General features: G+C 45.8%; 11 protein-coding genes across 11 annotated transcripts; 6 read left to right on the forward strand and 5 right to left on the reverse strand.

Annotated features, from left to right (window-relative positions):
- Positions 1-8: 8 nt before the first annotated feature.
- On the reverse strand, positions 9-1,072 carry N7483_005415 (uncharacterized protein; the record flags this gene model as incomplete). The annotated part of the gene is made up of 4 exons (XM_057088852.1): positions 9-420; positions 483-557; positions 627-860; positions 921-1,072. 4 exons carry the CDS (start codon positions 1,070-1,072, stop codon positions 9-11), a joined length of 873 nt encoding a protein of 290 aa, XP_056948681.1.
- A 928-nt stretch (positions 1,073-2,000) lies between these two features.
- On the reverse strand, positions 2,001-2,807 carry N7483_005416 (sugar O-acetyltransferase; the record flags this gene model as incomplete). Its single annotated transcript, XM_057088853.1, has 3 exons — positions 2,001-2,361; positions 2,414-2,650; positions 2,707-2,807. The coding sequence occupies 3 exons, from the start codon at positions 2,805-2,807 to the stop codon at positions 2,001-2,003; spliced, it is 699 nt and encodes a 232-aa protein (XP_056948682.1).
- Positions 2,808-4,744: 1,937 nt separating this feature from the next.
- N7483_005417 (uncharacterized protein) lies at positions 4,745-5,623 on the forward strand (the record flags this gene model as incomplete). The annotated part of the gene is made up of 1 exon (XM_057088854.1): positions 4,745-5,623. One exon carries the CDS (start codon positions 4,745-4,747, stop codon positions 5,621-5,623), a length of 879 nt encoding a protein of 292 aa, XP_056948683.1.
- Positions 5,624-6,754: 1,131 nt separating this feature from the next.
- N7483_005418 (Zn(II)2Cys6 transcription factor) lies at positions 6,755-8,329 on the forward strand (the record flags this gene model as incomplete). Its single annotated transcript, XM_057088855.1, has 1 exon — positions 6,755-8,329. One exon carries the CDS (start codon positions 6,755-6,757, stop codon positions 8,327-8,329), a length of 1,575 nt encoding a protein of 524 aa, XP_056948684.1.
- Positions 8,330-9,692: 1,363 nt separating this feature from the next.
- N7483_005419 (fungal specific transcription factor domain-containing protein) lies at positions 9,693-11,132 on the forward strand (the record flags this gene model as incomplete). The annotated part of the gene is made up of 2 exons (XM_057088856.1): positions 9,693-10,001; positions 10,053-11,132. The coding sequence occupies 2 exons, from the start codon at positions 9,693-9,695 to the stop codon at positions 11,130-11,132; spliced, it is 1,389 nt and encodes a 462-aa protein (XP_056948685.1).
- Positions 11,133-11,598: 466 nt separating this feature from the next.
- N7483_005420 (pyridoxine/pyridoxamine 5'-phosphate oxidase) lies at positions 11,599-12,271 on the forward strand (the record flags this gene model as incomplete). Its single annotated transcript, XM_057088857.1, is given in 2 exon segments — positions 11,599-12,046; positions 12,063-12,271. The coding sequence occupies 2 exon segments, from the start codon at positions 11,599-11,601 to the stop codon at positions 12,269-12,271; spliced, it is 657 nt and encodes a 218-aa protein (XP_056948686.1).
- Positions 12,272-14,465: 2,194 nt separating this feature from the next.
- N7483_005421 (uncharacterized protein) lies at positions 14,466-14,793 on the forward strand (the record flags this gene model as incomplete). The annotated part of the gene is made up of 2 exons (XM_057088858.1): positions 14,466-14,658; positions 14,720-14,793. 2 exons carry the CDS (start codon positions 14,466-14,468, stop codon positions 14,791-14,793), a joined length of 267 nt encoding a protein of 88 aa, XP_056948687.1.
- An 812-nt stretch (positions 14,794-15,605) lies between these two features.
- On the reverse strand, positions 15,606-15,967 carry N7483_005422 (uncharacterized protein; the record flags this gene model as incomplete). Its single annotated transcript, XM_057088859.1, has 2 exons — positions 15,606-15,845; positions 15,881-15,967. 2 exons carry the CDS (start codon positions 15,965-15,967, stop codon positions 15,606-15,608), a joined length of 327 nt encoding a protein of 108 aa, XP_056948688.1.
- A 2,522-nt stretch (positions 15,968-18,489) lies between these two features.
- On the reverse strand, positions 18,490-21,010 carry aguA (alpha-glucuronidase; the record flags this gene model as incomplete). Its single annotated transcript, XM_057088860.1, has 2 exons — positions 18,490-19,327; positions 19,386-21,010. 2 exons carry the CDS (start codon positions 21,008-21,010, stop codon positions 18,490-18,492), a joined length of 2,463 nt encoding a protein of 820 aa, XP_056948689.1.
- Positions 21,011-21,465: 455 nt separating this feature from the next.
- On the reverse strand, positions 21,466-23,297 carry N7483_005424 (uncharacterized protein; the record flags this gene model as incomplete). Its single annotated transcript, XM_057088861.1, has 3 exons — positions 21,466-22,369; positions 22,511-23,027; positions 23,084-23,297. 3 exons carry the CDS (start codon positions 23,295-23,297, stop codon positions 21,466-21,468), a joined length of 1,635 nt encoding a protein of 544 aa, XP_056948690.1.
- A 1,128-nt stretch (positions 23,298-24,425) lies between these two features.
- Positions 24,426-25,877, forward strand: N7483_005425 (uncharacterized protein; the record flags this gene model as incomplete). Its single annotated transcript, XM_057088862.1, has 1 exon — positions 24,426-25,877. One exon carries the CDS (start codon positions 24,426-24,428, stop codon positions 25,875-25,877), a length of 1,452 nt encoding a protein of 483 aa, XP_056948691.1.
- Between the last annotated feature and the right edge of the window lie 1,570 nt (positions 25,878-27,447).

A 27,447-nucleotide genomic window follows, 5' to 3' on the forward strand; every position in this document is an offset into this window, starting at 1 on the left:
AGCGGGGTTTAATAAAAGGTCTTCTCCAAAAGTTCAAGAAGCTCTGCTGGAAAGTCACGATAAGGCTCCAATCCGCCATTTGAAAACAACTCATTCAAAGTCTTCTTCTTATATCCCTCAACCTCCCAAATGTCGTTCCCGATCGCCGCCTCGTATCCACCTGCACCCCAAACACGACGACCGTACCAGACCAGCGTCAACGGGGCACCTTCATCCAGGGTCTTTTGGTTATGATTATCTACCTGTTCGAGAGTATGATGGAAGATCTGTGGCGAAGAGCCATTTCTAGCTTCAAGAGCACTTGCAATCTCAGTGCCTGTGGGTTGTATCTCTGAGAGACTGATTACCCGGCCTTGAAGCTCAGATACAGGTGTTCGGGCGAAGATGGACGCATATGAAGCTGCGATATACTGGCGGGTACTATTGGATAATATTAGCTGATTTAATCAGTGAGTCCTAGCATTTTGTTGTAAGAGATCTACCAAATGTTCATCTTTTGGTGTTCGCCATCACCAGGGAAAGCGACACAATTCTTAATCAGATCGATTCCAAGTAATCTGAGATTTGAAAGTTAGGAGATTGTCATACGGAATAATAGATAAAGAAATAGCAATGGTAGAACATACGGAGCATTCAATGCAGACTCTGCGAAAAGACCTGGCAAGACAATCGTCATGGGGATTCCAGCTGCGGAGGCAGCCTTCTCAACCTTGTTTTTCTCTCTGTTGACGGGCACTCGCAGACCTTGTTCATCACAGCGAAATGCTAGATTGGAAGGTACAAATAGCTTGACGCTGGTGTGGGGAAGCGCTTCAACAAAAGCATGCTGCAGCTTCACGCCTGATTGACCAACAAGGGATCTGGAATAATGGTCAGTGTTCATAAATTCTCAAAAGTGTTTGTTGGCTTATCTCACTTACATGAGGATATCGATATCTTGAAGTGATTTCCTGACTGCGTCTTGATCCTCTAGGTCCACTTCGACTTTTTCTACATGACTGGGGACGTTACTGATGTCCGAGCCTGGTCTGTAGAGAACACGAATAGGAGCGCTCGATTCAGCAGAGAGCATTGAAAATCTTTGAGCTGGCCCAGCCACGATGACCATAAACTGCTAGTCTGTTGAAAGGCATTTTTTTTTAGATTGTGAATTCAATGGTGTAGTTGTGAGAGAAGTATGTAAGAAGCTGGAGACAAGGAGATCGAAGCTGTGGTTTTAGGTGAGAAATTATCCTCAGACCCATGGGAATAGACTTTTTTATACACATCCATCTTTGCGATGTCCATCTTCCTAAGGACTATGAATCATTGCAAACATCTCAAATCCATGGATCGAGTTTGCAATAGTTTGCACCAGTTTGTTGATGGATGAGGCCACCAATGATGTGGCGTCAGGCCTGTTTGGTTAGTTTGGTCTGTTTGAACACGTATATTTGTTATCCAATCATATGAAGACAAACAGGTACTTTGTCACTTTTCCCATGTCTCAAACATTGAATTCTTAGGATGGAGTTTGAACTCTTTCAACCTGAAAGAATGAATCCTTTGGTCTGGACATTGGAGTCCGAACGTTCCCGGTGAAGCGTGAATAGCCACTACCACAGTCCAAATTGGCTAGCAAGACGGGTATTTGGAAATTTCAACTAAAAATTGATCGAGGTCCTCATGGAATGTAGCGACAGTCGGCGGCTTATTCGACCTTGTGGTGCATTTCCAACATCAAGACCATGGCCAAGGACCCCGGTAAGAGGGTAGCCTAACCCGGAGTGTCTGGGGAAGAAGCGGAGCAAGTGGAGGGATGTGGGATGACCACATTGGCCATATTCCGAATTGCGACCATAAACTTACATGCGCCACACAACCTACTTATTTCTCATCAATATGAAGTCTCATGATCAAGGAGGTTGCAAATACGATTTTCAGTGAACGCGATTGGAACTCGTCCATATGTTTATGATACTCTATTCAAGAGAGACCTTTCTCGCTAATCATACAACTCTCTAGATGTCACGGACCAAATCCCTGTACGGGTTATTTGGATCTTGCTCTTCTTCCTCAACTGAAGGAATACTCTTTATCACCTTGCACGGACTCCCTACTGCAACAGAGTAAGGTGGGATATCCTTAGTAACGATAGATCCAGCGCCAATTGTGCAGCCCTTGCCAATGCGAACACCGGGGAGAATGATTGCGTTGCCTCCAATCCAGCAATCATCTTCAATGAAAACAGGATGGCCGAATTCCACAAATTTCTGCCGGGACAGGACACTCGTATCGTGACCGGCAGTGAAGATGCTCACTCCAGTTCCAATCTGAACTCGATCACCAATGACAACCAAGCTTGTATCCAGAATCGTGACACTTGGATGAATTAGCGTTGCGCCTTGAGCATTTTCATGAAATATTTACTCACTTCCAGTTGATAAAGCAATTCTTGCCAATAATTGTATTGCATCCATAATCTGGCATAAACGGGGTCTCCACAAATGTACCGTCACCAACGCTGCCTAGAAGTTTACGTAAAAGCTCCAGACGTGTATCTGCCAGTTGATCATAGGAGACGGTCTTTGTATCGAAGTTGTTAAGATCAGCCGTCAGACCTCTACACCTGTGACGCGCCTCTACCAACTTCGGGATGGTCGGATTGTACCTGGAGATAGTCAGCTTCATGAAAGATGAAGAATCAACAACATGATTCGACCATACATCATGCCTGATATCATACGCTCGTAGTCCTCGCATTGCGGGACGCCTTGGAGGCCGCGTGACAGCTCGATTATCTCTGGGCGCTTTTCCAGGGATGCCATTGTGTTGCACGTACAGATGAGAGTGGAATCGGTTTGAGTGATCTCTCTGGGAAATTTGAGGTTCTGGAAATCTGCAGTTCAATTAAATATCATCTAAAAAATGCCAAGGCTTAGTGTGTTGGCGGGGCAGCATCGCTACATTATCCTTAACCCCGCTGACTGGCGGTATCGATAACCTGATTGAGTCAAAAGCTCAACCCCGAAGTTTCTCCGTGGCGGCTCGGCAAGCCATATGACCTAGAGTCAGAATTGAGACATTCGAAGAGTCGAGCCTTATGAAAATTTCGATTTTGAATCGAACATATATGCTTCCGAGATTTTTGTAGGATCGCGGAGATCGTTCATCCAGTACCAAGCACTACGGTCCATCTCAAAGTCTCTGAGTCTTCACACATTTGAATGGTCTCACTTATGCCTGCCGATGAAGATGTCGCCGTACCATTTTCTTGGCTGGAATGATGTTGCTCAATTCAAGTGAGGCGCTGGAACGGCTCTGTGTGAAAAATTGAGGTACTCCATTCAAGTTTGAAGTCCAGCCAATTATGGCTATTTATTGCCTTCCACCAAGACCTCTATCGTGATCATCTTAGCCTCGGCCAGGCTTCCACAATATACAGCAAAGAAGCTCTCTTTGACCTCAAACCGGGGGCAAGTGGGATACATCGATCCCCAGCCTAGAATGGCCACCTGCCCAGACAAAGTATCAAGTCAGAGACAGGGAAGCATTCATACAGTCCATGGCAGCGAGAATGGCCCATGTGTGGGAGTTTTGATGTTACCCTCCCCAATGAAATGGAACAAGGTTTGTATCAAAACAGGCATCAGAAGCAATCTTGAGAGGAATCAACAATCCCGGTGACCACTTGTGGGGTAATAGGCAACAAAGCGATCAACAGGGAGTTTGCAACTCACGAGCAAACCATGGCCCTTAACAAGAGCGATTACCAAGAAAGAACCGTGGTGGTTATCAACATGGTGTATTTTCAATTGTGCCATCATTGATCAGTTTGTCCTCGAGGCAGAAGTTGATCACCCACCATATCGTTGCTTGCCTCCACATGAGTTCTGGCAAAGATCTCTCTCCGACCACTAAATCCCGAATGTCGAGGCCCTAAGCTTGCTTTATACGAGCACTACATTCATGACCTCAGGAGAGAACTGGGAATGTTCCTCTTAATACACATAAAAATACCTACTAGGTATCTCTCTGTTGCTGCGAATTAATGGTATATCGGTCAAGCCAGCCCTGGAGGCTCTTGCTGTGATCAAGCTACCAGTATTTCCAGAATATTTCGATGCTATATCTTCAAGTTGATTAGATTGAAATTTCCCACTAGATGTGCATTGCAAATGTTCATCAAAAAGATTCCTCTACAACCGATGGGTTGGAATATGAAGTCATATCAATGTGGTGATTATTGTGGGGCATTGGCTACTACATATACAAGCGACTCGGAAATGAGGGGGCTGGGGATCTTAGTGCTTGTGAGATTTGTACCAACATTTGAACGCAATACCTACTGGAGTAGGCAAGAAAGAAAAAGGAAAGCCAGATTATCTTGAGAGTAATTTGTGAAGTAAGAGAAAAAAACAGAGGTGCTTCCATGAAATCTGTAAATATTGATCTTATCTCGATAATGAAGGTTGTCAATATTTGGTGAATCGTGATGATGGTCCGCTGATGTGGGACCGCCGCACAAAGTCCCCCGCTTAATATCAATCATACAAACATCAAACAGCTTCGCGTGAATTCACAACACATTGACTCACAAGTGGCAATACTGTTTCTCTTATCTTCAAACCTCCACTTGACTCTTCTTTTCTCTCCCACAACACGTCCACTGCACCCAAGGCTTTACTTCAGTAGCACTTACCCGACCAGCTCACTTCTATCAACGCCACAAATTATCCAGAACTTGGAAGTGTCGGAAGTCAAGATGTCTGAATCTCAACCTACAAAGCGAGCTCGTGCGAACACCGCAGGAGAGGCTCTCAAGCCTAACACTGCCCCCCAGGGATCCGAATCACAAGCCACAGAGCAAGGTCACCAAAAGCCCACTGATCGGGAGATGAAACTACTCACCTCTCCAATCATCAAGGAGCTTCTCGAAAAGGCCGCTGAAATGCACCCAGACGTCAACAACCTAGTAATGGATGCCATTCGACGCGTCCAAGAGCAGCACCGACAACGCGTTATCAATTTCGACCACTACTCTTCTAGTATCTGGAAGCAAATCAATGTCACATACCGTTCCATGAGAGGCTCAAAGCAGTACGACATGGCTTGGGAGGTTGTAGGTGATGTTGTCGCCACCATCACTACTATTTCAGGCCAATGTGATGAGTTTTCAAGCCCCCAAACCCGAGAAAATGGACTTTCTGTGCTGCGGAAGATTGGCAAGACGATCTGCCTCTCTTCAAATGATACTCTTGGCCATGAAGTTCAGAAACAGTTCCAATCTGACCCAAGTTTGGAGAGAGGGATGTACGATATCGTATCGGCTATGTCGGTTGAAGAGAGACAGAGCATCGTCAATTCTCCCAACAAATCGGATGGATTGTGGGCGAAGCTGAAGGAGCTCCAGGAACTGTCGGAAGGTTACTGTGTTTTTGAGGGACTGTGGAAAGTTATGGCTCTACTTTCTGGCGCAGAGAATCACGAGGGATTTGACGATGACGATGACGATGACGAAGATGATGATGAGGACGACGACGATGATGACGATGATGAAGGCGAATTTGACGAAGATGACCCCGAGAACTACGATGAAAAGGATATGCATGTGCAGACGGGCGACGAGCACGATATCTACTAAATTCTACCGTCCATCATGTTCTGGACTGCATAGTCCGCCTTATGAGCTATGAGCTACCTTTGTATGAGCTACAAGTCATGTTTTTGCCGGGCGCAAAGTTGCTGCAGGTGTGGAGTTTGATGGAGTATTTCTTTATGTTGCAATCCCACTTATGAGACATGACTATTAACATTTTTTTTCTCTCTTTCTACGGAGTACGAAACTTCCACTTCAACATAGGATCAACAACACCGCGTCAACTGGTGACCAATGAAGCGGTGAGCGGGTAACCACAGGAGGGAATCGGCATACTCGGCAATGAGTCCGCAGAGTGGAGTGATCTCACGCGACGTTTTGTAGGCCCAGGAATACGCTTAATTCTTGTAAAGTGTAGAATAGTGGACGACAAAACAACTAATAATCCACAGCATGTCTCATTCAGGGCCATGGGTATCTTGGTTGCCTTGTGGAGTTCAGGGGAATTATTCTTTACTGCCAGGTGTAGTTACTGCAGTAGCGTCGGTAATCCTGCCCATAATTGAGTCTACTCAGCGCCCTGCCAATGCAATACGCAGGGGCAGATCCTTCGCGAACATGCCACATTCGCATTAACCTTGGGCGATCACTTTGTTCCTAGAGATATTTGTGTGCTAACGATTAGAATCACAGACTATGTAGATTGGAAAAATGACTGAATCGTGATCATCTAGCGGGACCAACCGACAGGAGTCTGGATTCCCCCTGAAATTCCCACTTTCACCCGAGATGAGGGACCAAGATCACTAGTCTGGATTATCCTCGGTCGTGATGAAATGATCTACACAAATTAAATGTCACACGCCACCAAGCCTCACAAACATAGGGGGGATTTCGGAATCCATGCATGAGATTTAATAAATGATTCAAGAAAAAACAACGCCTCAAAAGCCAAAAGAAGAGATGAATTGCACATGAACGGAAATCATTTCAGCCCTGACTAATCGGATACCAACGCCCCGAGAGCATCATAGCGTTGTTTATTGGTCCAAGGTCAATCTGTGGGGAAAGCGGGGAAAACATAGGGAGATGATTCTCTTCGAACTTAACCTCAAACCTATTCTGTGATTCAAATATCGTTGAAGCTGAGTCAACTGAAGTTGCGACTTCGCCGAGATGGTCGTGAAGGCATGCAATCGCTGTCATTCCGCCAAAGAGAAATGCACCTTCCTCGGTAGTGATCAACAATGCACGAGATGCCGCCGGTTGAAGATTCCATGCTCGGTATCCCGTCGTAGCGGACGCATAGGGCGTCGCCCATCTGCTAAGACATTCCCTCATGGCCAAATGCAGGTGTGGAGTGTCGAAACGATAGAGCACAGTACTTCAACGGCGTCTAGTAGCAAGGACAAACCATCTCGTGCACCAAGCCGAGGCTCAGAGTCAGCCTCTCAGTCAGATGCCACCGAAGAACTGCAAACCCCCACCTCTAATAATAGTATCATCTTATCTTGTTCGCCGGAGAGATTGCTTGCGTCTCCGAAGAAGCTACAAACAATGTCCGACGCCTTGCAGACTGTGTTAGACATGCAGCAGTTCTCGATGATTCATGCACCTTTCGCGCTTGGAACCAGCTTTATACCCGAATCTCAAAAGACAATATATGCCATCTTGTCATTTTCAGGGTCAACGTTGGCGGAAGGATACCTGGCGTTCTTGGGATTGATGACGACTCATCAACGATCTCTTGTCCTGCGTCCTCAGCAGCCTGATATGCGAAAAGCCGCCAAGGGTTTACAGCGATTGAGAGATGTGACCATTAGCCACGATTATGATGCCGCTTGCGCTCTGTTTCTTGGACAGACGATGTACGTGTTCAATGTACTCAGCGCCCCGTATTCGAACACAGCGCACTCGATCGTGCGCAGCGCGCTTCTATCCGCAAAGCCGTGGTTTCCAAGATTGATTCAAGCCCCGATCATGGACACTGTTATCATGTCGCCAGTTCTGATCGATACAGTCGAGTGTTTGGCGCATCGTGAGGTTCCTATAATCCGACTCCCTAATACAGAACGCGTTATTATTGATCGATACGCGGGGCTCTGTGCAACACTCTTACCTCATCTATGGGACATCTGCGAATGTAGTCACACCTTCAAGAAAAGCCTGCAAGACCCCCATATGGAGCCATATGTGGAGTTCTATGATCGGCTGGCCGTGATAGAACAACGGATTAGAGACTGGGCCCCTCCGAATCCGCCTGAGTTGTATGCCAACTTTGGGCAGCATGAGGTAGTGGCGATGATGACTCAAGCGAATGTATATCGACTAGCAGGTCTGCTGGTGATTCATCGTCACCGATTTCCGCTAGGTGTGGAGGACGAAACGGCCAAAGCTTTGGCTGAGAGTATTTTTTCGGCGATGAAATTGTTTGCTCAATCAGCTGCTGAAAAGTCCACTGCGTTACCCATGGTATTTCCGATCACGATGGCCATGTTGGAGGTTGAAGGACCAGGAGAAGCTTTGTTGGATATATTTGCGGCGTTCACTGTTCAGATAGCAAGTGCACATAGGTTGAAGGAATTTGTGAAGCAGATGAGAGCAGCGAGGGAAGCTAGATATGAGGGGGGTTTGGTACGAACTAGTGGAGACACATTTGCAGGTGGCCATGCCGCCCTAGCTTCTGGAACAGAGGCTTATACTATCAAGGGACTATTAATCCGGACCCATGAGGTCATTTTTTGTCAATAATCTTCCCTATTTGAGATGCAGAAGGAATTGCAGATCGCATGAACCAGACAGACCGGATCTTATTTACAAACTAGTTCATAGCCGATATTCCGGATCATCCCCCGCCTTCAGTCTTAGGTACATTTACATAGTCTTTAATGCAATTTGAAGCAAATTTCTAAGGAGTTCTAGTGAGCCACACTCATAATTGGCTGTTTAAAAGACTACTTTCGGAAAGAATTGACCGGGCTTACTCCACACTCTCCACATTACCAAGACTGAGTGGAAGATTTCCACGAGATTTGACGTCTGTGCGACCCACATAGCACTTAACCTGATCGAGCAAAAACTGACCGGATGACACTGAAGAAGTGATGCAAGTGGTTATTAAATCAGGTCAGGAGTTGATCATGCTTTTCTTTGCTGATTCGAGATTCCTTAAATGACAAGCATGGCCCGCTATTTGAATTCGCCTACAATGACGATTTATGCATGATCCTACAGATTCTTACTTGATTTTAGGACTTCTCTGTATTACCAAAATTATTTAATTCATGTCATCTGGATATGATTTTGGCCATATTTCTTATCGTTGGCCTCAGTAAAAGCATTGTACGACCTGGACCGTGAATGCTCGAATTTTAGCTACTTCATACTAAGCTGGGAACTGCACCTTCACGACGCGAAAGACTTCGGACGACTCATCACCATATTGGAATTCATCAAGAGGAAGGCAAAATGGCCAAACAACCCACCCAGGCCAAACCTGCCAGCAAGAGGAATCAACGAGCATGTCAATTGTGTCACATCACCAAAGTTCGATGCATTGCAGTCCCTGGATCCCCATGTCAGAATTGTTATCAGCGAGGGGTGGAATGCATTACGAACAAAAATAATTGTCAAAGGTAATTCACCTACAGGCCTTAGGATTACGAATTTGTTCTAATCTTCATATAGGCAACGGACGCAGATCAAAACAGCAGGAATCCCCGCCACTCCGAATCGGACAGGAGCTATGACAGAGTGGTCGCCGAAAAGCATAGGAGACAGTGTGGCAAATAATTCCGTTCTCAATTCAGGACCTCAAATGCATGGCTGGAATGATGGCTTTACATTTCAAATGTCCCCAACTGAGGCCGAATGGCGAGACTCTTCGCTAAGTCCAACTCGTGAGCATATGCCAGAATCAACAATTTACTCGACAAGCCCTTCGTCTAACAGAAACATAGCTCCACAAATACCGTTCTTCGATCCAGATCAATTGTTCAATCAACGCGAGGAGGAAGTATGGAATACATTCACCAATTTGGGTTCTCCAGACTCAATCACTTCCGAAGCATCCAATTCAGGTGGAATTCTACCGAATTTCATTCAACCCCTACCAATGATGATGAACCCAACGAATATTGAATTTCTTTATGTGAATGGCGTTTTTAATCTTCCGACAATTCAACTACAAAACGCTCTGTTGCAGTCATTTGTTGAATGTGTACTCCCAAATATGCCGATGATCGATTGGCCTGCCTTCATCAAAGCAATCTGCAATCGGGATACCGATAACGGATCTGTTAGCCTTCTGTTATTTTACGCGATGATGACAGCTGCCATTACCTTCGTGGATATTGGCCATCTTCAAGAAGCAGGATACTCGTACAGACAAGAGGCTCAGGAAGCCTTTTACCAAAAAGCCAAGGTGAGAATTGTAAGAAGGTTCTACTTTTACTTATACTAATCGCTGGTGCAGCTTCTTTACCAAGCGGAATATGAGTCCAATACCATGACCATTGTACAATCACTTCTCTTGATGACCTACCGACTCGAGACAGCCGATGGCGAGGACAGTCACTACTGGTGCTCGATAGCAGTCTCGACAGCTCAAAATATCGGACTTTTCCGTGATATTGCTGGCGTGAAGAATATTAGACTGAACTCAAAGTTCTGGAAGCGACTGGCTTGGACGTGTTACATGACAGACAGTCAAATCGCTCTGCGACTACGATGCCGACCACTAATCCAAGGCCCGGTATTCTGCCATCAAATGTTAACAGAGGACGACTTCGATATTTACAATCTTTCGCCTGAGAGTTTGATTCAATCACTCGGATACCCGCTGTCCTACAATATCAACGTGCAAAGGGATCTCGCCTTGATGTGTATCGCAAATGCCCAACTGTGTGTGTCCATCAACAAAGTCCTCGAGCTCCAAAGCGAAGGTCGCAACCACCAACATTCTGCATCATCATATAACCAAGCAAACAACGAGACAACAGACCACCATACCCGAGTCGCAGCGTGCGAAGCCAAGCTAGCAACATGGGCAAGCACGTTTCCATCAACAGCCCAGACCTACACCTTTGAAATAGACACCATGGATGACCAACCTACAATTTCCCTCCAACAAAATCTCCTCCACATGCAATTCTTTACCACACTTGCAGTTTTCTACCAATCACAACCACTCCCATCATCAAAATTCTGCGTTCCATATGCCGCGCAACAAATAATCCGAAATGCTTCAGAACTATATCAGAAGGGTCTCCATCGCAGGCTCCCGATCATCGGAGTGACAGCCATCCTTGTCGCATTGATCATACATATCTCAGAAATGAAGAAGGAACCGACTCAGGACAGGTTACAGGCTATCCAGAGTTTCCAGTCTGGATTGGAGGTTATGGCCGATTTGAGAGATGTTTACCGAGAGGCTGATGAGATCACGAACTCGGCTGTGAAGATTATGGACAGTATTCCGCTTGGTGGTGGTATGCAGTATGCTGGGGCGCCGGGACCGGGAATGAATATCATGAGCCTGCCACAGGTGATGTAAATGCATTCATTTGAAATCTTCGCATTGGGTCATTTTTTTTATCCGCAACTTGCATGGGCATATTCTTTTTCAGAGGCAGAGTTTATTGTATGAATATTACGTATTTCATTCTTTTCAGGGGTACAATGTTCAGTCCAAATTATACCCAATATTTATCAAGTTGTCGCTCCTTTCTTTCGCGAAACAGTACAATCAGACGCTTTACTTGGCAAATGACCGATTTGGTTTACGGTGAGAATTCACTGCCCAGTGACAGAGCTCTCACCTAAAATTATCGAGATCGGAAGAATGTTTTGATGACACGCCCAACCTCGGCAATGCTTCCTTCTATGAGTCACCGGCAAGATTGTTGACAGTCCATACCAATGGTGAAGCTCGAACAGCATCTATTTCCGTCAGTATCCTTTCACTGCATCCCCTTGGTCGAAATTTGTTTGATTACATTGTGAAATTTAAGCTCAAGAGAATGCCTACCACCGACGATTCCTTCCGCGCTGAACTCCGAAATACAAAAGTATTGGAAGGCCCATTTCCGAACCTAAATTTCGACACTTTCCCCGAGACACCACAAGATGCCTTCAAACAATGGTTTCACGAAGCAGTGGAAGAAGGTGTAAAAGAGCCACATGCCATGACCCTTTCGACCGTGGATTCGGATGGCCAACCCGACGCACGAGTCCTGATTCTCAAGAACGTCGATTCTCGTGGCTGGCATTTCGCAATCAAGGCCAACAGCCCCAAAGGCAAGCAGTTGATCAGCAATGGATACGCTGCGTTGACATTTTACTGGCCTCAAGTCGCTCGACAAGTTCGGTTGAAAGGAAAAGCTGTTGCACTGCCAGATGAGGAGAGTGCTTTGGACTACCAAGCTCGGCCTGTAGCATCGCGGGCAAGCGCGGTCGCCTCAAAGCAAAGTGAAATATTATCCAGTCGGGGGGGACCTTGATCGTAGCTTGGCTGAAACTCAGGCAAAGCTAGCGGTGGATCCCTTGCTTGGTATGGAGAAGTGGCGGGTATTCGCTGTTGCGCCACAGACGGTTGAGTTTTGGCAGGGTGATGCTAGTCGGCTTCATCAAAGACTGCAGTATGTGTCTGAGGATGATGATACTTGCTGGAAGAAACATCTGCTTTGGCCATGAGGTGAATTGAACCTACTCAACTTGGGTCAACTGGTCAGGAGACGTCGTTAATTTGGGAGTGAAGTCAAACAAAGTCCAGGTTCTGCTAGATGAAGTAAATCCCTGGATTTATTCGAAGCTTGACGTAATTTCTGTCCAACCACCGCATAGCTTTGTCCGAAGAATTGAATAAAAATATAATCTGAGGCTTCTGACCCGTCGATTCTATGCGTCATTACCCTTAACACGGTTATACAGAGCATATGAAGTATCGGCACTAAAGTTGCCGGCTGGCTTTATTTTAAAGAGATCCCACGATCTGAAAATACCATGGATTAAAATCCAGCCCAGATCATAAGATGGGACTGGTTTGGATGTGATATTGAGATCAATTCAAAGATGTCTAAGATGAAGGGAGATCTGATCAGAACTAAGAGACCCTTTTATTTGCCAAGCAATTGTATTCAGATTGAATGGATCGACCCCTGAAAGCTTTGGGATGCACAAATTACGTATTCCGAGATGCGTGAGCTACATGTTGGCATTGGTTCGTGTTACTGTTGTACTAAACGAGGGGAACGTAACGCAAAGATCTCGGTATCCTGGAGTTCCGCCAATACGAAGTTTAGCTGTACTCGAATAGTACTGCAACATCATGACAAACTCCATGCCTTAGTGTGATATCGTCACTTGAGACCTTGAATATGAGTACTCTTGTAGTAGTTCCAGTAGACTTGAATCTTACTATCTGCAGATATTTTGTATCTGCATCCTCCATATCCCTCAAAACCAATTCCTCAAAAACAACGAGCCACAATCATGAAGCTGTCTCTCGCATCCCAAATCCTGCCAATCGCAGCTTTTTTGATCCACTTCGCGTCTACGTCTGCAGACCCTGATCTCGAGGCTCTAACAGCAAGGTTAGCGACTGGAAATTTCAGTGGTCCAGATTATGACAAACTGGAACACTTCATTGACAGCCTGGAAAGATCAAATATGCCTCTCCTCACTCCCGTGATTTGCCGACTAGCATCCTTCCATCTAGGACAATCTTGCGGTGAGCCTTACTATACCTGAATCTAGACAAGGAAATATACTAACTTTGTGACTATTCATTAGTTGGCAACTCATGCATGCTGGCCCCTGACGAATTCCATTTTATTTGCCCTCGAATGCCTCTGCTGCCTCTAGACTAGATCTGGACACCCATTTTGAATCAAGATATTCAATCTGATCACTAAATCCTCTGTAGAGAGTAATTGTTAATGGCGAACTTGGAATAGGTGTATCTGTGTACAAGTCTACTAATCCACAAGACTGGTTTCGTTAATCGTGCAAACTTATCTTTCATCGCAAGTTCCAAAGTAAAAAAAGTTCCCATTCACACTTGGTTCTAAGATCAAGTACTCTTGTTCACAATACTAGTACTAAGAATATCTAGTATTCTACTGCGGAGTAGCTGTTCATACACATCAAGTCGTTGTGAATAAGTTCTAACTATTTTCAGCATCAACTATCCAACGTCCTTTCTAGCCTCAAAGTTTTCTGGTCCTTTAGGACCAAACAGAAATTCTAGATATAGGTAATTTTCCAGGTCCAACTTGAAGTAGACCCTGGAGATCCGCTTAATGTCCTATTTCAGAACATTATCTTAACATCTCATAATTTGAATCTTGATTGTTGAGGCTTATTTGACTTCAAAACTGCCACATATCATGATAGAAATGGATATGAGGAATGAGAAAGTACAGTCCGAACCAAGACATTAAAAGTCTAGCTAGTATCCGATGCATTCTCCGAGCCCTTTGGTCCGAGGTCAAACCGACATGCACTGACACAAGGACAGTATCTCAGTCAGGCGTCTCTGGGCATTGTGATACAAATATTTAGTAGCTGATCTTTCAACCTACACCTTATTTGAGTTATTGTAACTGCAACACATTAAGTACTGTTATATTCTGGCCATATTGCTCTTAGAAATGCTCGGGTTCAACAGGGTAGTGCTCGCATGGAAATGACCATACTGAGCCAAGGCTTGAATGAAGTCCGACTCACGTGAAGTGACACCCGTCCAGATGTCAAGTCTATAAAGAAGACAGCCTGCCACTGTATCCTGTACTTTCTTCTCCAGAGCATCAAGGAAAACAGTTCCAACGCACCTCATTAACAATCTTCAATCCCAACAATTTGACACCCGTCAAACTCAACCATCAAAATGAAGGCCCAAACCATCGCTGCAACATTGTTCTCCATCTTTGTCGCTGCCTCCGCAGCCCCAGCCACCGGCACCAAGACCGTTGAGCTGAGCGGAAGCCAGCTGAACAGCGCTCTTCAGAAGCACGGCAAGGCCGCAAGCTTTGATGTCAACCAGGTCATCAACTGCACTGTGTCCTACACCCTTGCCCTGAGTAAGTAGATCTGATCATCAACCGACAGGTTGTAGCACAGACTTCTAACCACCTATATTAGGCACCGGTGGCCCACCATACACCATTGACCTGGCCAGCCTGGACCTGTCCAACTGCACCTACTCTGGCGCATGAGCTTCGAGTTGTCCGGCCTAGGAATGACCGGTGACCCTCGCTGGGCATCTGCGTGTCACCTGGTCTGCATTTTAAACCACTTTTTGAGATTGGCTTCAAATTTTTGGTAGTTGCCTCGTAGATACTACCATGGCTTGGCACATGTGGGGATTATGTATTCAATTCGATGTCTCAAGCAGAACCAATACAAATAAATACATGTGGTTATTAAAAATCTGTTCCAGTACTCTTCAGGACTGATAAGAGGTTGACCCTATCTATTACTCTTCACTCTGGTAAGCCTCATCGTTGTCCCTCATCGGCTCATCCTCATCATCCTTATCTATAAAGATATTAGTAGGTTTTATATAAAGGATTGATAGGACATACTGTTATCTGGCAGAGGGACATTGGCTGCAAGCTCTCTTTCATAGTCTTGCTCGACCACTTCTGCACGCCATGCCATATAATTTTGGCTAGCACCTTTTCAATGCGCTCCAGTCTGGAGATAATCGAATCTGGGCCGGCCGCCTTGTTCGGTGTGGCCAATCGATCCTCAATCAATTGAGTTTGATTTTCAATACGCTGCAGTTTGGGGAGTGTCCCATCGCCCGGTGAGTATGGGATAGTTGAGTAGCCCAATCAATTCTTAATTGCTTGTCTCGAAGTTGTGAAATCTTCATTTCCGGTCGATACTTCGCCAAAGGAAGGACGACGGATGCCGCTGTCTTGACCCGACTGCTCAAAGCCGCCTAATCTTCTCTGGATCTCCTTTATCTTTTCATCTATCTTTGGAGGGTGAGGCCTCGGTATGATGTACGCTGCGCGATCGATTACTGGATCGCCTGTCCGCTCAGGTCGGGGGAGAGGAGTATGAGGGACAGGCGATCCAGATTGATCGCGGTGATCATGTCGGGGATGCGGTGGTGATGGTTGGCATGATTGCCACCAGGTTGGTGAGGCCTGTGGCGCTCCTCACTTTGCTCGGGATTTGGGGGATTACGGGGGCCCCGATCCCCAACCTGGTGGTTTCGACGTTGGTGGTGTTGATTGTTTGTCAAACGCCCATGCAACTAGATAGGAAGGATTAGACTAAATAATCATTTACCAAAGGAAGAAGAAGATAGAGTAAACCCACATTCATCCATGCATTTGAGACAAATGCAGTCTCGCGGCGGACATTATCACAGTCCATTGCTTGGTGGCTATATCCACCACAAAAGCACAAGGCTAAAAGGATAATTAGTAATGGCATCATTCAAGAATACACTCAAAACCATGATAAAATAAATCAAAGCTCGAGCAGAGGAGTCAAGTGGACATCATTGAGACATACCATCCCCAGGTAGTTCGACCTAAGTGGCCTTGTATAAGGGCATAAAGGAAGAGTTTGAAAAATCCTTGTTCAATGGATTCAAAGGGTCCAGTCTGGTCCGGTGGAAGAAGGAAAGTTGGAGTGGGAAGGGTTTATCAAGTACACCTGCTACACAGGTATATATCTTCCTTTTTCATTTTTGTTTTGGGTCAGGTGATGGTCAGGGCTTGATACCCAGGTGTACCTGAATACTGAGACTATTCTGAGCTCTTTATCAAGGTCATGGAGTTCAAGTTTGATTCATGTTTCCCTCACTTATCCTTTCCTTTTTGCTCACTTCTGTTTTACTTTTCTCTCACTTCTGGTTTACTTTTTATTCATGAGACATAGCTTGAAGCCCATGGATATGTAAGAGCTAGCAATAGCCTTGAAATCTCACATTTCCACCTCCGATTATCATGTGGTCTCTTCACTAAATTAATATGGCATTTTCACTTCCAAGTCACCGAAAGGAATAAGTGGCGTCTTGAAATTGGATTTTGTGCCAGCAGCATCCTGCATAATTCACAGCAGACAGAGTCAATCCCGGCTCCGAGTCTTCATCTTATAATGATCCTATCACTACACTCAAAAAACCCTGTGTAGTCCGCCTTTATCTCCAAACAAACCAGCTTCAAGCCTGCTTTACCGGATCTCTTTAGCATGTAATACTTTGCGATCATTTGTCGCGGAATATGGTTCCCTGGCCCTTGACCGGTTATAGGAATTTCAAGTTGGTGCTCAACCCGACTCAAGCTGCTGTCAGTCACCAGGCTGTCCTGTTGTTTTGACCTCCAATTCAGGTCAATGAGCTGTTTCCTCAGTGTAATCACGAATACAGCAACAGAACCGGACCTCGAATTCAAGCCATCAGATCGATGCTTCCGTTAGGATTTCATGCCTTGTTAGGTCACTCCGAGTAGCCCTGCTCCTCTTATGAAGGCCATTCTACCAACGCATAGGACTGCCCGGGGACGGTCCCCGATGCGTAAATGAACAAATTTTGATGTTAAGATATTGGTCTAGTCTGAATCACAGTTTCATCGTTCCTTTACGAGCTCGATTTTATTACCAGCCAGCCACAGATACTATTCACGCAAATATACCCTGTGAATCAGAAGGATGTGTCCTTTCAACAAATTAGCAAGCTTACTGAGACGCAAAATAGCAACTTCTTATTATCCACAAAGGGTACGATAGAGACTCCTCCAGTATCGGTAAAATGAAACTTGGCATTATTTTTGACAACAAGAATTTTTCCGCTATGGAATCTCTTTCACCCACTGAAAGTTGCAGACACTAGTTTCTTGAGGCATTTTCCTTCCAATTCCTCCCGTTTGGATACATTATTCTGACCTTAAGCTTCCTCTGCAGAATCGAGTTACATTCTTCATCTACGCGACTTAACGGCGAGCTCCGCTCGCTAATGGACACTTCTAAAATGGGCCTGTCCCCGTTACAGCCCGATCCAAACTCTTTTTTGTCGAAGTTCACGACCTGGGTCAATTCATGAAATTTTAGTACCGAAAGGCCACCTGTCGACCCGAAATGCCCATTTCCGGACTAACAGGCGAGAGGCAAGAGAGTCTTGACCCCTAGGGCCAAACACAAAGGCAGGAAATATCTCATTCTATGATGATCAAACTTGTGCAATACAATAAGCACCTAACCGTCCTCATTTTTCTCCTTGCTATTATCCTTGCATCATATTTATCAGTCTCTGTCACGTGAAATTGGAGTGAGGACTTTTCTGATACTAAGGTACATTAGGGGTACTATGGAATGATTGCCGAGGAGACTCCAGGATGGATAATACAATGATAGGAAATGGTGACTTGATCAGGGTTCAGAAAGAAGGCACATGTGCAGGCCTGAAAAGCCTGACGACACTGATCAAGAAAATACAGTGCAGACAGGGAAGATTTGAAGTGGCTCCATACCTCTAATGTGATCAATCAGATCCCGGTTTGTATAAGTCAACCTTGGAAGTGTTGTCAGGCTTTTCAGGCCTGCACATGTGCCTTCTTTCTGAACCCTGATCAAGTCACCATTTCCTATCATTGTATTATCCATCCTGGAGTCTCCTCGGCAATCATTCCATAGTACTTTCTTTGTGCCGTTGCGGTCAAATATTCGCTTTGAGCCCCTGTCCCCGACGACCGAATATGCAGTCTATCCTTACGCTCCAACGGGTTTGATGTATTCTGAGCAGGTAAAGAAGACCTGAGAAGTTTATTTATGTCTGATCTATTTACTACTAGTGTTTGTGTATGTCTATGTCATTCTCGTGCCCAGGTCAGAAACCTTGAAAGAAAGCAACACCGCGGAAACAAAAGACCAGGAAAGCTTAGACTGGAAGAATCTCAATCAACGATCCCTTCCGGCAAGATTGAGATATAATCCAGTGGAGCAAGCTCGGTACCATCAGGTTGTCCGACGACTTTGAGAATATCACCCGATTCGACCAGCACTCCTTTGAACGTTATTCTAGTGGCGGAGTGGCCATCCAAGTACTCTGAGAAATCATGGCCAAGCTTCTCTTGCAAATTGCCCGACCATTTTCCAATCACTTGATTGTTCAGGGAGATCTCATACTTCGATGTACCGCCCATGTGGTCGAAGTAATTTACCGCAATATTGTATTTTCCAGATGGATAAGGTATCTTCGCCATCGCAGTTCCTGGACTTTGGTTCGATTCAGTAATGATGGCTTTCCCTCCAGATGCCGCTTCGAAAGGCGTAACAGCAACAATTTTATACCCGGATAGTCGCATGTCCTCGGCCTCGATCCGCCACTGATAGTTGGCGACTCGGTTCTTCTCGTCAGGGATCTGGCACTTGGCGGAGTAAAAGTTATTGACTGAGTCTCGCCAGACAAGTGCATGGCCAGCCTGATACTCCAATTTGAACGCGACATGTTCAAACCGATGGTTGTCAATCAAACCTTTCAGTTTCGCCCATCGCTTGGGGAAGGTTTGAGCGTTAGCTGCACCTTCATAGTGCGCGTCGTAGAAATGTTGAATAACGGTCTTGCCGGATTTCAGACGATGAGTATAAGGAACGTGGTGAAACCACAGGAGAAGCTCGTCAGGCGTTTTTTCAATATCTTCGAAGATTGCCGCCACCTCTGGCGGGTATTGCCCAGCATTGCCTGAGCCTGTCGCGACAGTGCGATCCACCCCAATACTCGTCGAATTTGCTCTGATGCCAGTTCCCGTTAGCCCTGTGTTTATCTCTTATAAAAAGGTCATAAAAATACCTCGTGAATTGGCCCCATCCATTCCCGTCCATGCTTGCTGGACTGGGACCATAATGAGTGTAAATGATATCACAGAGTGTTTGGATTCCGAGGTTGCCACTGTAGTTCTCGTAGGTCGGCCAAGATTCCATTGAGATCTTTGTTATTGTATCAACCACGGTTGGATTGAGGCTGAAGGTGAGTCGGGACCATCCTTCAATCATATTAATTGGATCTGAAAGTGGGTTCCAAGCCATTCGACCATATGCATACAAGTTCGAGAGGGACAAGTGGTGCCCGATCCAAGTAGTGTCACTGCCAATGTTGAGGACAGTTGTGGACCCAGAAACAATATCCCGGATGGCAGAATCTTGGCCATCAATTCTCATATCAAAGTCTAGAATCTCTTTCCAAAGTGGCGCCATGTACACAAAATGACTTTGTTGCCCCAGATACTCCTGCGCGACCTGTGTCTCAATCACAACTTTAGTCTTTCGTAGATTCGCAAAGAGAGGTGACGGAGCCTCTCTAACTTGAAAGTCTATAGGACCCCATTTGAGGCAAATTTGAACGTTGTCCTCGAATTGACCGTCAAGATGTTTGAAATAATCAACGGCGGCGTTGGCGCGATCATTGGTCCAAACTGATTCATCCAAGTGATGATTGTACACGAACGCACGATATAGCACAATGGCGTCTCCGTATGGCTGCAAAGCCCGGGCAAACATATTTGCTCCATCTGCGAGTGTGCGGTTGTATGTCAGGGGACCTGGTTGACCTTCCGAGTTCGCTTTGATCGTATAACCGACTAGGTCTGGTACCTTCTCGAAAATCTTTCGAGTGATATCCTGCCACCACGCAATGACGTCAGGATCCAAAGGATCGGCAGTAGAAAGGCCACCAAACTCTCGAGGGGAATCGAAGTAAAGTGATATACCAATGCGGATGCCCCATGGTCTCATCGTATCCGCAATCCGCTGAAGACCGCGAAGGTTTGTCTCACTGAAGAGCTTGGGGTTGGCATTAACGTTATTGACCACGACTGCATTCAGACGGATGGAAGACAAAAGCCGGGCAAATTGAGAAATACGTGTCATGTCCTCAACAACCTCACCATCTTTGAAGAAGATGGATGGGCCTGCGTATCCACGTTCAATGCTTCCGTCGAGGTTATCCCATTGATTGACCCATCGTATCAGCGCGCTGGGGTTATCGACGATAGACACAGGCTCGAAATTCCCTTGTGCCAGGCGCATCAGGAATTCAAAGGCACCGTAAAGAGCACCACTCTCACTTTCGCCCATAATATGAACATTGCCATTTCCAGCCTGAGTGTTGAGGTAAAAGCCGTCCGGTTTGAACTCTTCTGGTGGTGGGTCGACTCCCAGTCTGGAGAAAGCATCGAGAGTACCGACAACAATTGATGGTTGTTTTGCCGCGACATTGTCAAATAAAGTCTCCAGCTTCAGGGTTTGGCCGAGGATACGTTGTAAGCCATCTTGTAGCTCTTTCGCAGCTGTGTAGACGGGACTGGTTTGAACTCCATCAAGGACAATAATGCCAGAGTATTGATCTTGCTTTGTGCGAAGGTCAGCTGGCAGCTCAGCATATCGCAGCCAGCCGTCAATGCCACTTTCTAGAGCCATGTTGGCAAGATTTGAAAAAGAGGGATGGTAAGAAAAAAACGAAGATGTCTTACCCCTCAAGCGGGGTACATTCACAGCGTTTTATTAGACCCTGGTCAATACAACAGATCTATTTATCCGTTGCAGGCTAAAATAACAAGTGAGAGAACGTGGGGTCTGGTTAATTGCTCGCAGGCTAACTCATCCCTGTTCCTCAGAATTACGTGGCTGATTTGACGGCACGGCACTGACCTACTTCCATTTCAGCCTAGATGGCCACTGGTAAGTGATCTGTCTACAAATCTCATAACCACGATTCATCTTAGTAGTAACAATAAGCTATACCATGCCCAGTTCCAAGGCACGTGCTGTAGGAGAAACTCTAACTGGATTATGCTTTACCGTTACCGAGGAATTATCTTAACTTGTACTCAATGCAAACTTTGCAACATGAAAACTGATTCCAGGCTTAATAACTAGCCCTGCTTCGTTATGGCCTCCGCCTCATCACTGTCAATAACTGCATCTTTGAACTCTCGAGCTTTGAGGTTTCGCGAAAACAAAATATCAAGCTCCTCGTAAGTACGCCCTCTCGACTCAGGCAGCCTATAATAGGCCCAGATGAAAATAACAAAGCCACACCCAGCGGCAAGAAATGCGGTTTTGCCTTTCCAGTCTCCCTCTCCAGGGTTAAGCGCGTAAGGGGCCACAACAGAGCTAAAGATGTTGGCAACATTATAGGCGTTGCGGCCAAGGGAGATACTCTTCGATCGCAGCCGCGTTGAAGATATCTCGCTGACAATAATGAATGCGAGAGGGCCAATGGTGAGCTCGTAGAAAACGTACCACAGAAGATACATTGCAGACTCGCCATATCCCAGTCCTGAGCTTTGTTTAGGGACACATGCCATGATGCCAATAATCATCATACAGGCGAACATGCCCGCATAGCCCCAAAACAGAATGGAGCGTCGACCGTAGTTACCGGTGATCAACACAGACAACAGGGTGCAAAGGAAATGCAGACCGGATTGCCCCACTGAAAGCTTGTAGGCGTTAGCCGCCTTTAAACCTGCCTGTTCGTAGAAGTATGTTGCGTATGAGGTGATTGCAAATCCACACAGTACCTGCGAAGTCCAGACAACGCAGCCGATCTCAGTTCGCCATGCGTTGGTACCACGGAAACAGTCGATATATGAAGCACCCTCCGTCATTGTCACTTCAAGCTCGGTCGTATGAACCATGAGCGCGACAGCCTTTTTGGCATGGTCGGGATCAGTGGAGGAAGTCAGACGCTTCATAGACTTTTCTGCCTCCTGGATGCGACCTTTGCGCACAAGCCACCAGGGAGACTCAGGGGCGAAGATGAGAAGGGGCACACTATAAAGGAAAGTGAGTCAGATTGTAGCTCAAGATAAACAGAGTCATACATGAATCACCGTTGAACTTGAGAAGCTCAACGCACAATGCCATCCGTCGGTCCAGATTTCATTAGGGAAGGTCATCATTGCTTTGACTTACATTAATACCGGCCATATCCATTGCACCGCTAGAGGAATTCTCCATGGCCAGTCCCCGTTTGATCTATGTTCCAGGCTGTCCAAAATACCAGTCGCCACAAACTGGCCGATACCCCAGCATAGAACAACATATGTCTCAAGATAAGAACGCAGCACAACAGGCGCAATTTCAGAAACGTAAGCAGGGGCTAATGTTGTAAAGACACCCCAAGCGAGACCACAGAGAAGCTCTCCGGCAAAGAGGACCTCAATCGATTTGGAGAAGAAAGGGATGAAGAGGGTGCCTGTTAGGTAGGCAAGAGTGAGGAGACAAGTCTTCTTATGACCCCATTTTTCAGTCACAAAGGCATTGATGTAGATGCCGACCAGATTTCCAAGAGGAGACGCAATACCAAGCGCAGTTTGCCACTTCGCCTCAAGTTGGTAGCTACCACTTCCAGGGCTGGTCTCATGGCCAAACCGCTTCTGGAATGCCGGAAAAGCAAAAAGTGACCCAATGAGTGCCGTATCATAGCCATCTAAAATCATTAACGCTTGTTCATACCCAGAAATCAATCAATTTGGCCAAACTCACCTAAGATTACAACAAGAGAGACTGCGACAGCCCAGAAACATGCTTTGGGATATCGCTTGACAGCCTCCGAAAAGGTCAAACTATGCTCTTCAATGGTAGCATTGCGGGCATCTTCGGCCAATGCAATCCGGCTTTGGACCTCAGGGCTAGGTGTTGTCGTTTCATGATGGGTCATATGTGGGGCTGCTTCATTCTTGGCTGAGGCGGTATCCATAATGGCGATGCTCGACCAAATAACGAGAGTTAAAGTGAGAGGAAAGGAGGGTAAGTGGTCTTTATTAAATCATTCCAGAGTGTCCGAGCTCCATTAACATAACACCAGAATGGGACTAACCCATCTTGCTCGGGCATCTCATTTTTGCCGGATAGCATAAATTCGAACGAATGGGCTGATGGTTTGGACCTTGTGACGAATGGCTAGGATTCTAAGTTAAGCGATAGCAAAAGGAAGGGTAATGCGCGCAGACTCATGATTCGCGCTTGAGAATTGGAGGAACGCGTGGCTTAAGCCACTAGGGTGCTCTGAGCAAAGGATATGCAAAATCACATTCTGATCATGATCTCCCAACTGCTCCAATTTTTAGGACAAGGATTCCTTCCTGTTTCTCAGAAAATGAGGACGCCAATGACCTTTGAAACTGAATACCTGGCTGGTATATGTTGGTTACCTTGCGGTGGCTAAACCTCGGGGTGTACTCCACGTCAATAAATGTGGGCTCCCCGTGATGTGTTACGCGACGTGGGGGAATCCAGGGATGAATGAGGAATAAGGAGAGTTTACTGGACATTGTCTCGGTGATGATTACCCCGTTTGCAAAATATCAAAAAGGCAAATAACACAATGAGTCGATCACCTCACAAATCCTGGGAGGGTCTTAGTTCCGAGTCTGGGGATACCCACTTGTCTCCGGACCCCCAGTATTTCCCCGCGTCCCACCCCCACGCTATTTCCCCAGGCTAACCCCAAAAAATGAATCAGCCGGGAGAATGACCAGATGCCAACAAAGAGACACATCACTTGATTCTGATTTATCCATGAGATGGATTTAGGCAAAAAACAGCTGAATACAGTTTGGCCACGCTTATATTAGCCGTCATCGAGCTTCTGGCTTTTTCTTTAGCCGGGAAGCCGAGCCTGGGGTAATAGGCTATGGTATTTACCCTCGTTAGTTTGGAAGCTTGGATGACGAAGTTGGTAGTTTTCAAAGCCCAGTAAGCTTGATTATCTCTCGAATTTCCTCTCTTCCGGACCATTGAGCATAACTGCCTAGGTGACGCTTTACAATTGCTAGTGCTTCTCCTACTAGCAGTCCAAGTCTGAGATATATCAATTGATATCATCATGCATTTAATTGCTCCAAGGAACGCGTTCCTCCTACTAAGCACGCTACTTCCGGGCAGTGTCAACGCAAACCCCGCACCTTCAAGTTCAACTCATGTCTCGATTTCAGTCAACCCCAAAATACATTTTCAAGAGGTGGACGGCTTTGGGGCCTCTCAAGCATTTCAGCGTGCCGAGGATATTTTCGGAAAATACGGTCTCCCCAAAGTCAATCAGACCCTCGTTCTCAATTTGCTCTATGATGAGATCATCGGCGCGGGATTCACCATTCTGCGTAATGGGATCGGTTCCAGCAATACCTCAACGAGCAACCTGATGAACTCCATCGAGCCCTATTCCCCAGGCAGCCCCGCGGCGAAGCCTCATTACACATGGGACGACTACAACAGCGGCCAATTCCCATTGGCACAGCAAGCCTACGATCGCGGCTTGCAAACGCTATATGCTAATGCCTGGTCTGCTCCCGGATTCATGAAGACGAACGATGACGAAAACAACGGTGGCTATTTGTGTGGCGTTACCAATGAGCAGACTTGCTCAACAGGGGACTGGATACAGGCTTATGCGAACTATCTCGTGCATTATGTGCGATTCTACGAGCAGTCTGGCGTGAAGGTGACCCATTTGGGGTTCTTAAACGAGCCTCAATTTGCGGCCACTTACGCGGGCATGCTTTCCAATGGTACACAAGCAGCGGATGTAATCCGTATTCTTGCCAAAACTATTAAGGAAGCTGGGTTCGATATCAAGATAAATTGCTGCGATGGCATTGGCTGGGATGATCAGGAAAGCATGATGGCTGGTCTACAGGCTGGCCCTGACCCCGCAATCAACTACCTCAATGCAGTGACTGGCCACGGCTATGACTCGGCTCCTACCTACCCCTTGAGCACAAATAAGAAGACATGGTTGACAGAATGGGCTGATCTAACCGGCGACTACACACCGGTGACATTCTACGAGGACGGAGGTCCAGGAGAGGGAATGACTTGGGCAAATCATATCCAAGTCGCCATGCGAGACGCCGGCACCAGCGCATTCTTGTACTGGATTGGAGCAGAGAACTCTACTACAAACAGTGCACTCATCAACCTCCTCGGTAATGAGGTTCAGCCCTCGAAGCGTTTCTGGGCCTTTGCACAGTTTAGCAAGTTTGTTCGTCCGGGTGCGCGCCGTATCGAGGCCTCCAGCTCACACTCTAATGTTACCATCAGCTCGTTTGAGAATCAGAATGGAAAGATTGCCACTCAATTGCTGAATCAGCTTGATGTTGATGTTGAGGTTGCAATCAAGGTTACTGGAGTTAGAGCGGGTGTGGTAGTTCAACCTTATCTCACGAATAACGATTATGACCTGGAGGTTATGGAATCTTTGAAGACTGGGACTGGGGGCTCATTCAATACTCGCGTGCCCGCAAGATCTATGGTCAGCTTTGTCACATCATCCTCTTGAGCATGTTTGAACCTTGGAATGCTCTTGGAATGTCAAGTTGTGGTATATGTACATAGTGGAATTGATAATGCTCACTGGCAGTACATATGTATAGACAAATCCCCACGCTGCGCTTCACGCAGTACTGTAGCATCGGAAATTTCAAAGGTATGTCCTTAGCATTCGACTGCTCAAGCGCTTGACCAGGTGCTTCTACATCCTCTCAGACAGGAATGTTCACATATGTACTTAAGTACTCAGCAGTATCTACAGGTGACCGGTGACCTACACTCCCTTTCTATGTAGGTATTTAAAGGGTTAGCTACAGGTTTAGCTACGGAGTTAGGCTAGAGGTTACCTAGAAGGGAAGAAATGCTAGGTTCTATTCCTCTACCTAATACATGGATGATATTACACCCTCCGAGTTGGTAACTGAAAGATTCTTATTTTCCAACTCTTCTCTACTGCAAGTTGTATCCTTCCTATGAATCGTAATCTCTATTTCTACAATTTGAGGTTCCCTTTCTGGAGTCTTGAGTTTTTGTTAAGTACCTTAACTTCTTCATTACTTTTATGTGATATCCTATAGGCTTAAGTGTACTTTTTGAAGATTTTGATTTTCTTTTTGAAACTTGAATCTTCTATCCTGTAGACTTAAGTATACTTTTGGAGCTGTCAATCTTGTTTTTGAAACTTGAAGTTTCTATTTTGTAGACTTAGGTACCTATGCTTTTTGGAGTCTTTGAAAATTTTCGAAACTTGAGTCTTTTATCCTGTAGACTCTTGGACTTCAAGTTGAGTGTTTGTTCTCTTTGGAACATTTCAACATCCATCATTTCCAAGGTTGAACCTTAAACATGTGAATTTCTAAGTTTTTGTACAAGGTATTGACTATTTTCAATATTTCTTTTGTCCATATATTTCTACGTCTTTCTTTTTATGGGCCTTAGATTTTTTGAAGTTTTACTACTATTAGTTCTTGAGTGTAATGATTTTTATTTCAATCTGCTCTTATACTATAGATAGCAAGTATTGTCATTCCCTTCCAATCGTTCTCAACTCTTATACTATTTTGGGAGGATTCCTCTTATTGTACTCCCCAATGCCTTGCAAATAGTGAGTGAGTATTTTGGACGAGCTTTTTTAAGCTTGGTATTCAAATATTTACAATCCAAGGTTGATACGCAGTTTGTATGAAAGATCAAAAACCTTGAAATATCAGGGGCATGGTATATCAGCTAATCTATTCCCGAGGTCCTCGAGTGCTCTTTACTCTATTATCCGTTCTTCCCACTCGCCCAACAGCCCCCTCATACCCCAACTTGCAAAACCAATCCAAACATTTTGAACTCCTCAAGTGCCACATGCAGTGCTTTTATAATACCCATTCCAAGATTGTACAAACTCTATCACTCCAGCCCTGGAGGGCTATTCCCATCAATTTCCCACTACTTAGTGTAACAGAAATACACAGTGTACTATGAAACTTCCTTGTGCAAGAACAGCATCCGATGAACAGACCGAACGCAAGCAATCCAGTGCAAGGAGCAGGCCTCTCCATACCGAATAACACCTTCAAATGTTTTAAGAA

Source organism: Penicillium malachiteum (assembly GCF_028827825.1).
Source record: "Penicillium malachiteum strain IBT 17515 chromosome Unknown utg000002l:1.0-8849297.0:1.0-8852440.0, whole genome shotgun sequence".
Classification (NCBI taxonomy): Eukaryota; Fungi; Ascomycota; class Eurotiomycetes; order Eurotiales; family Aspergillaceae; genus Penicillium; species Penicillium malachiteum.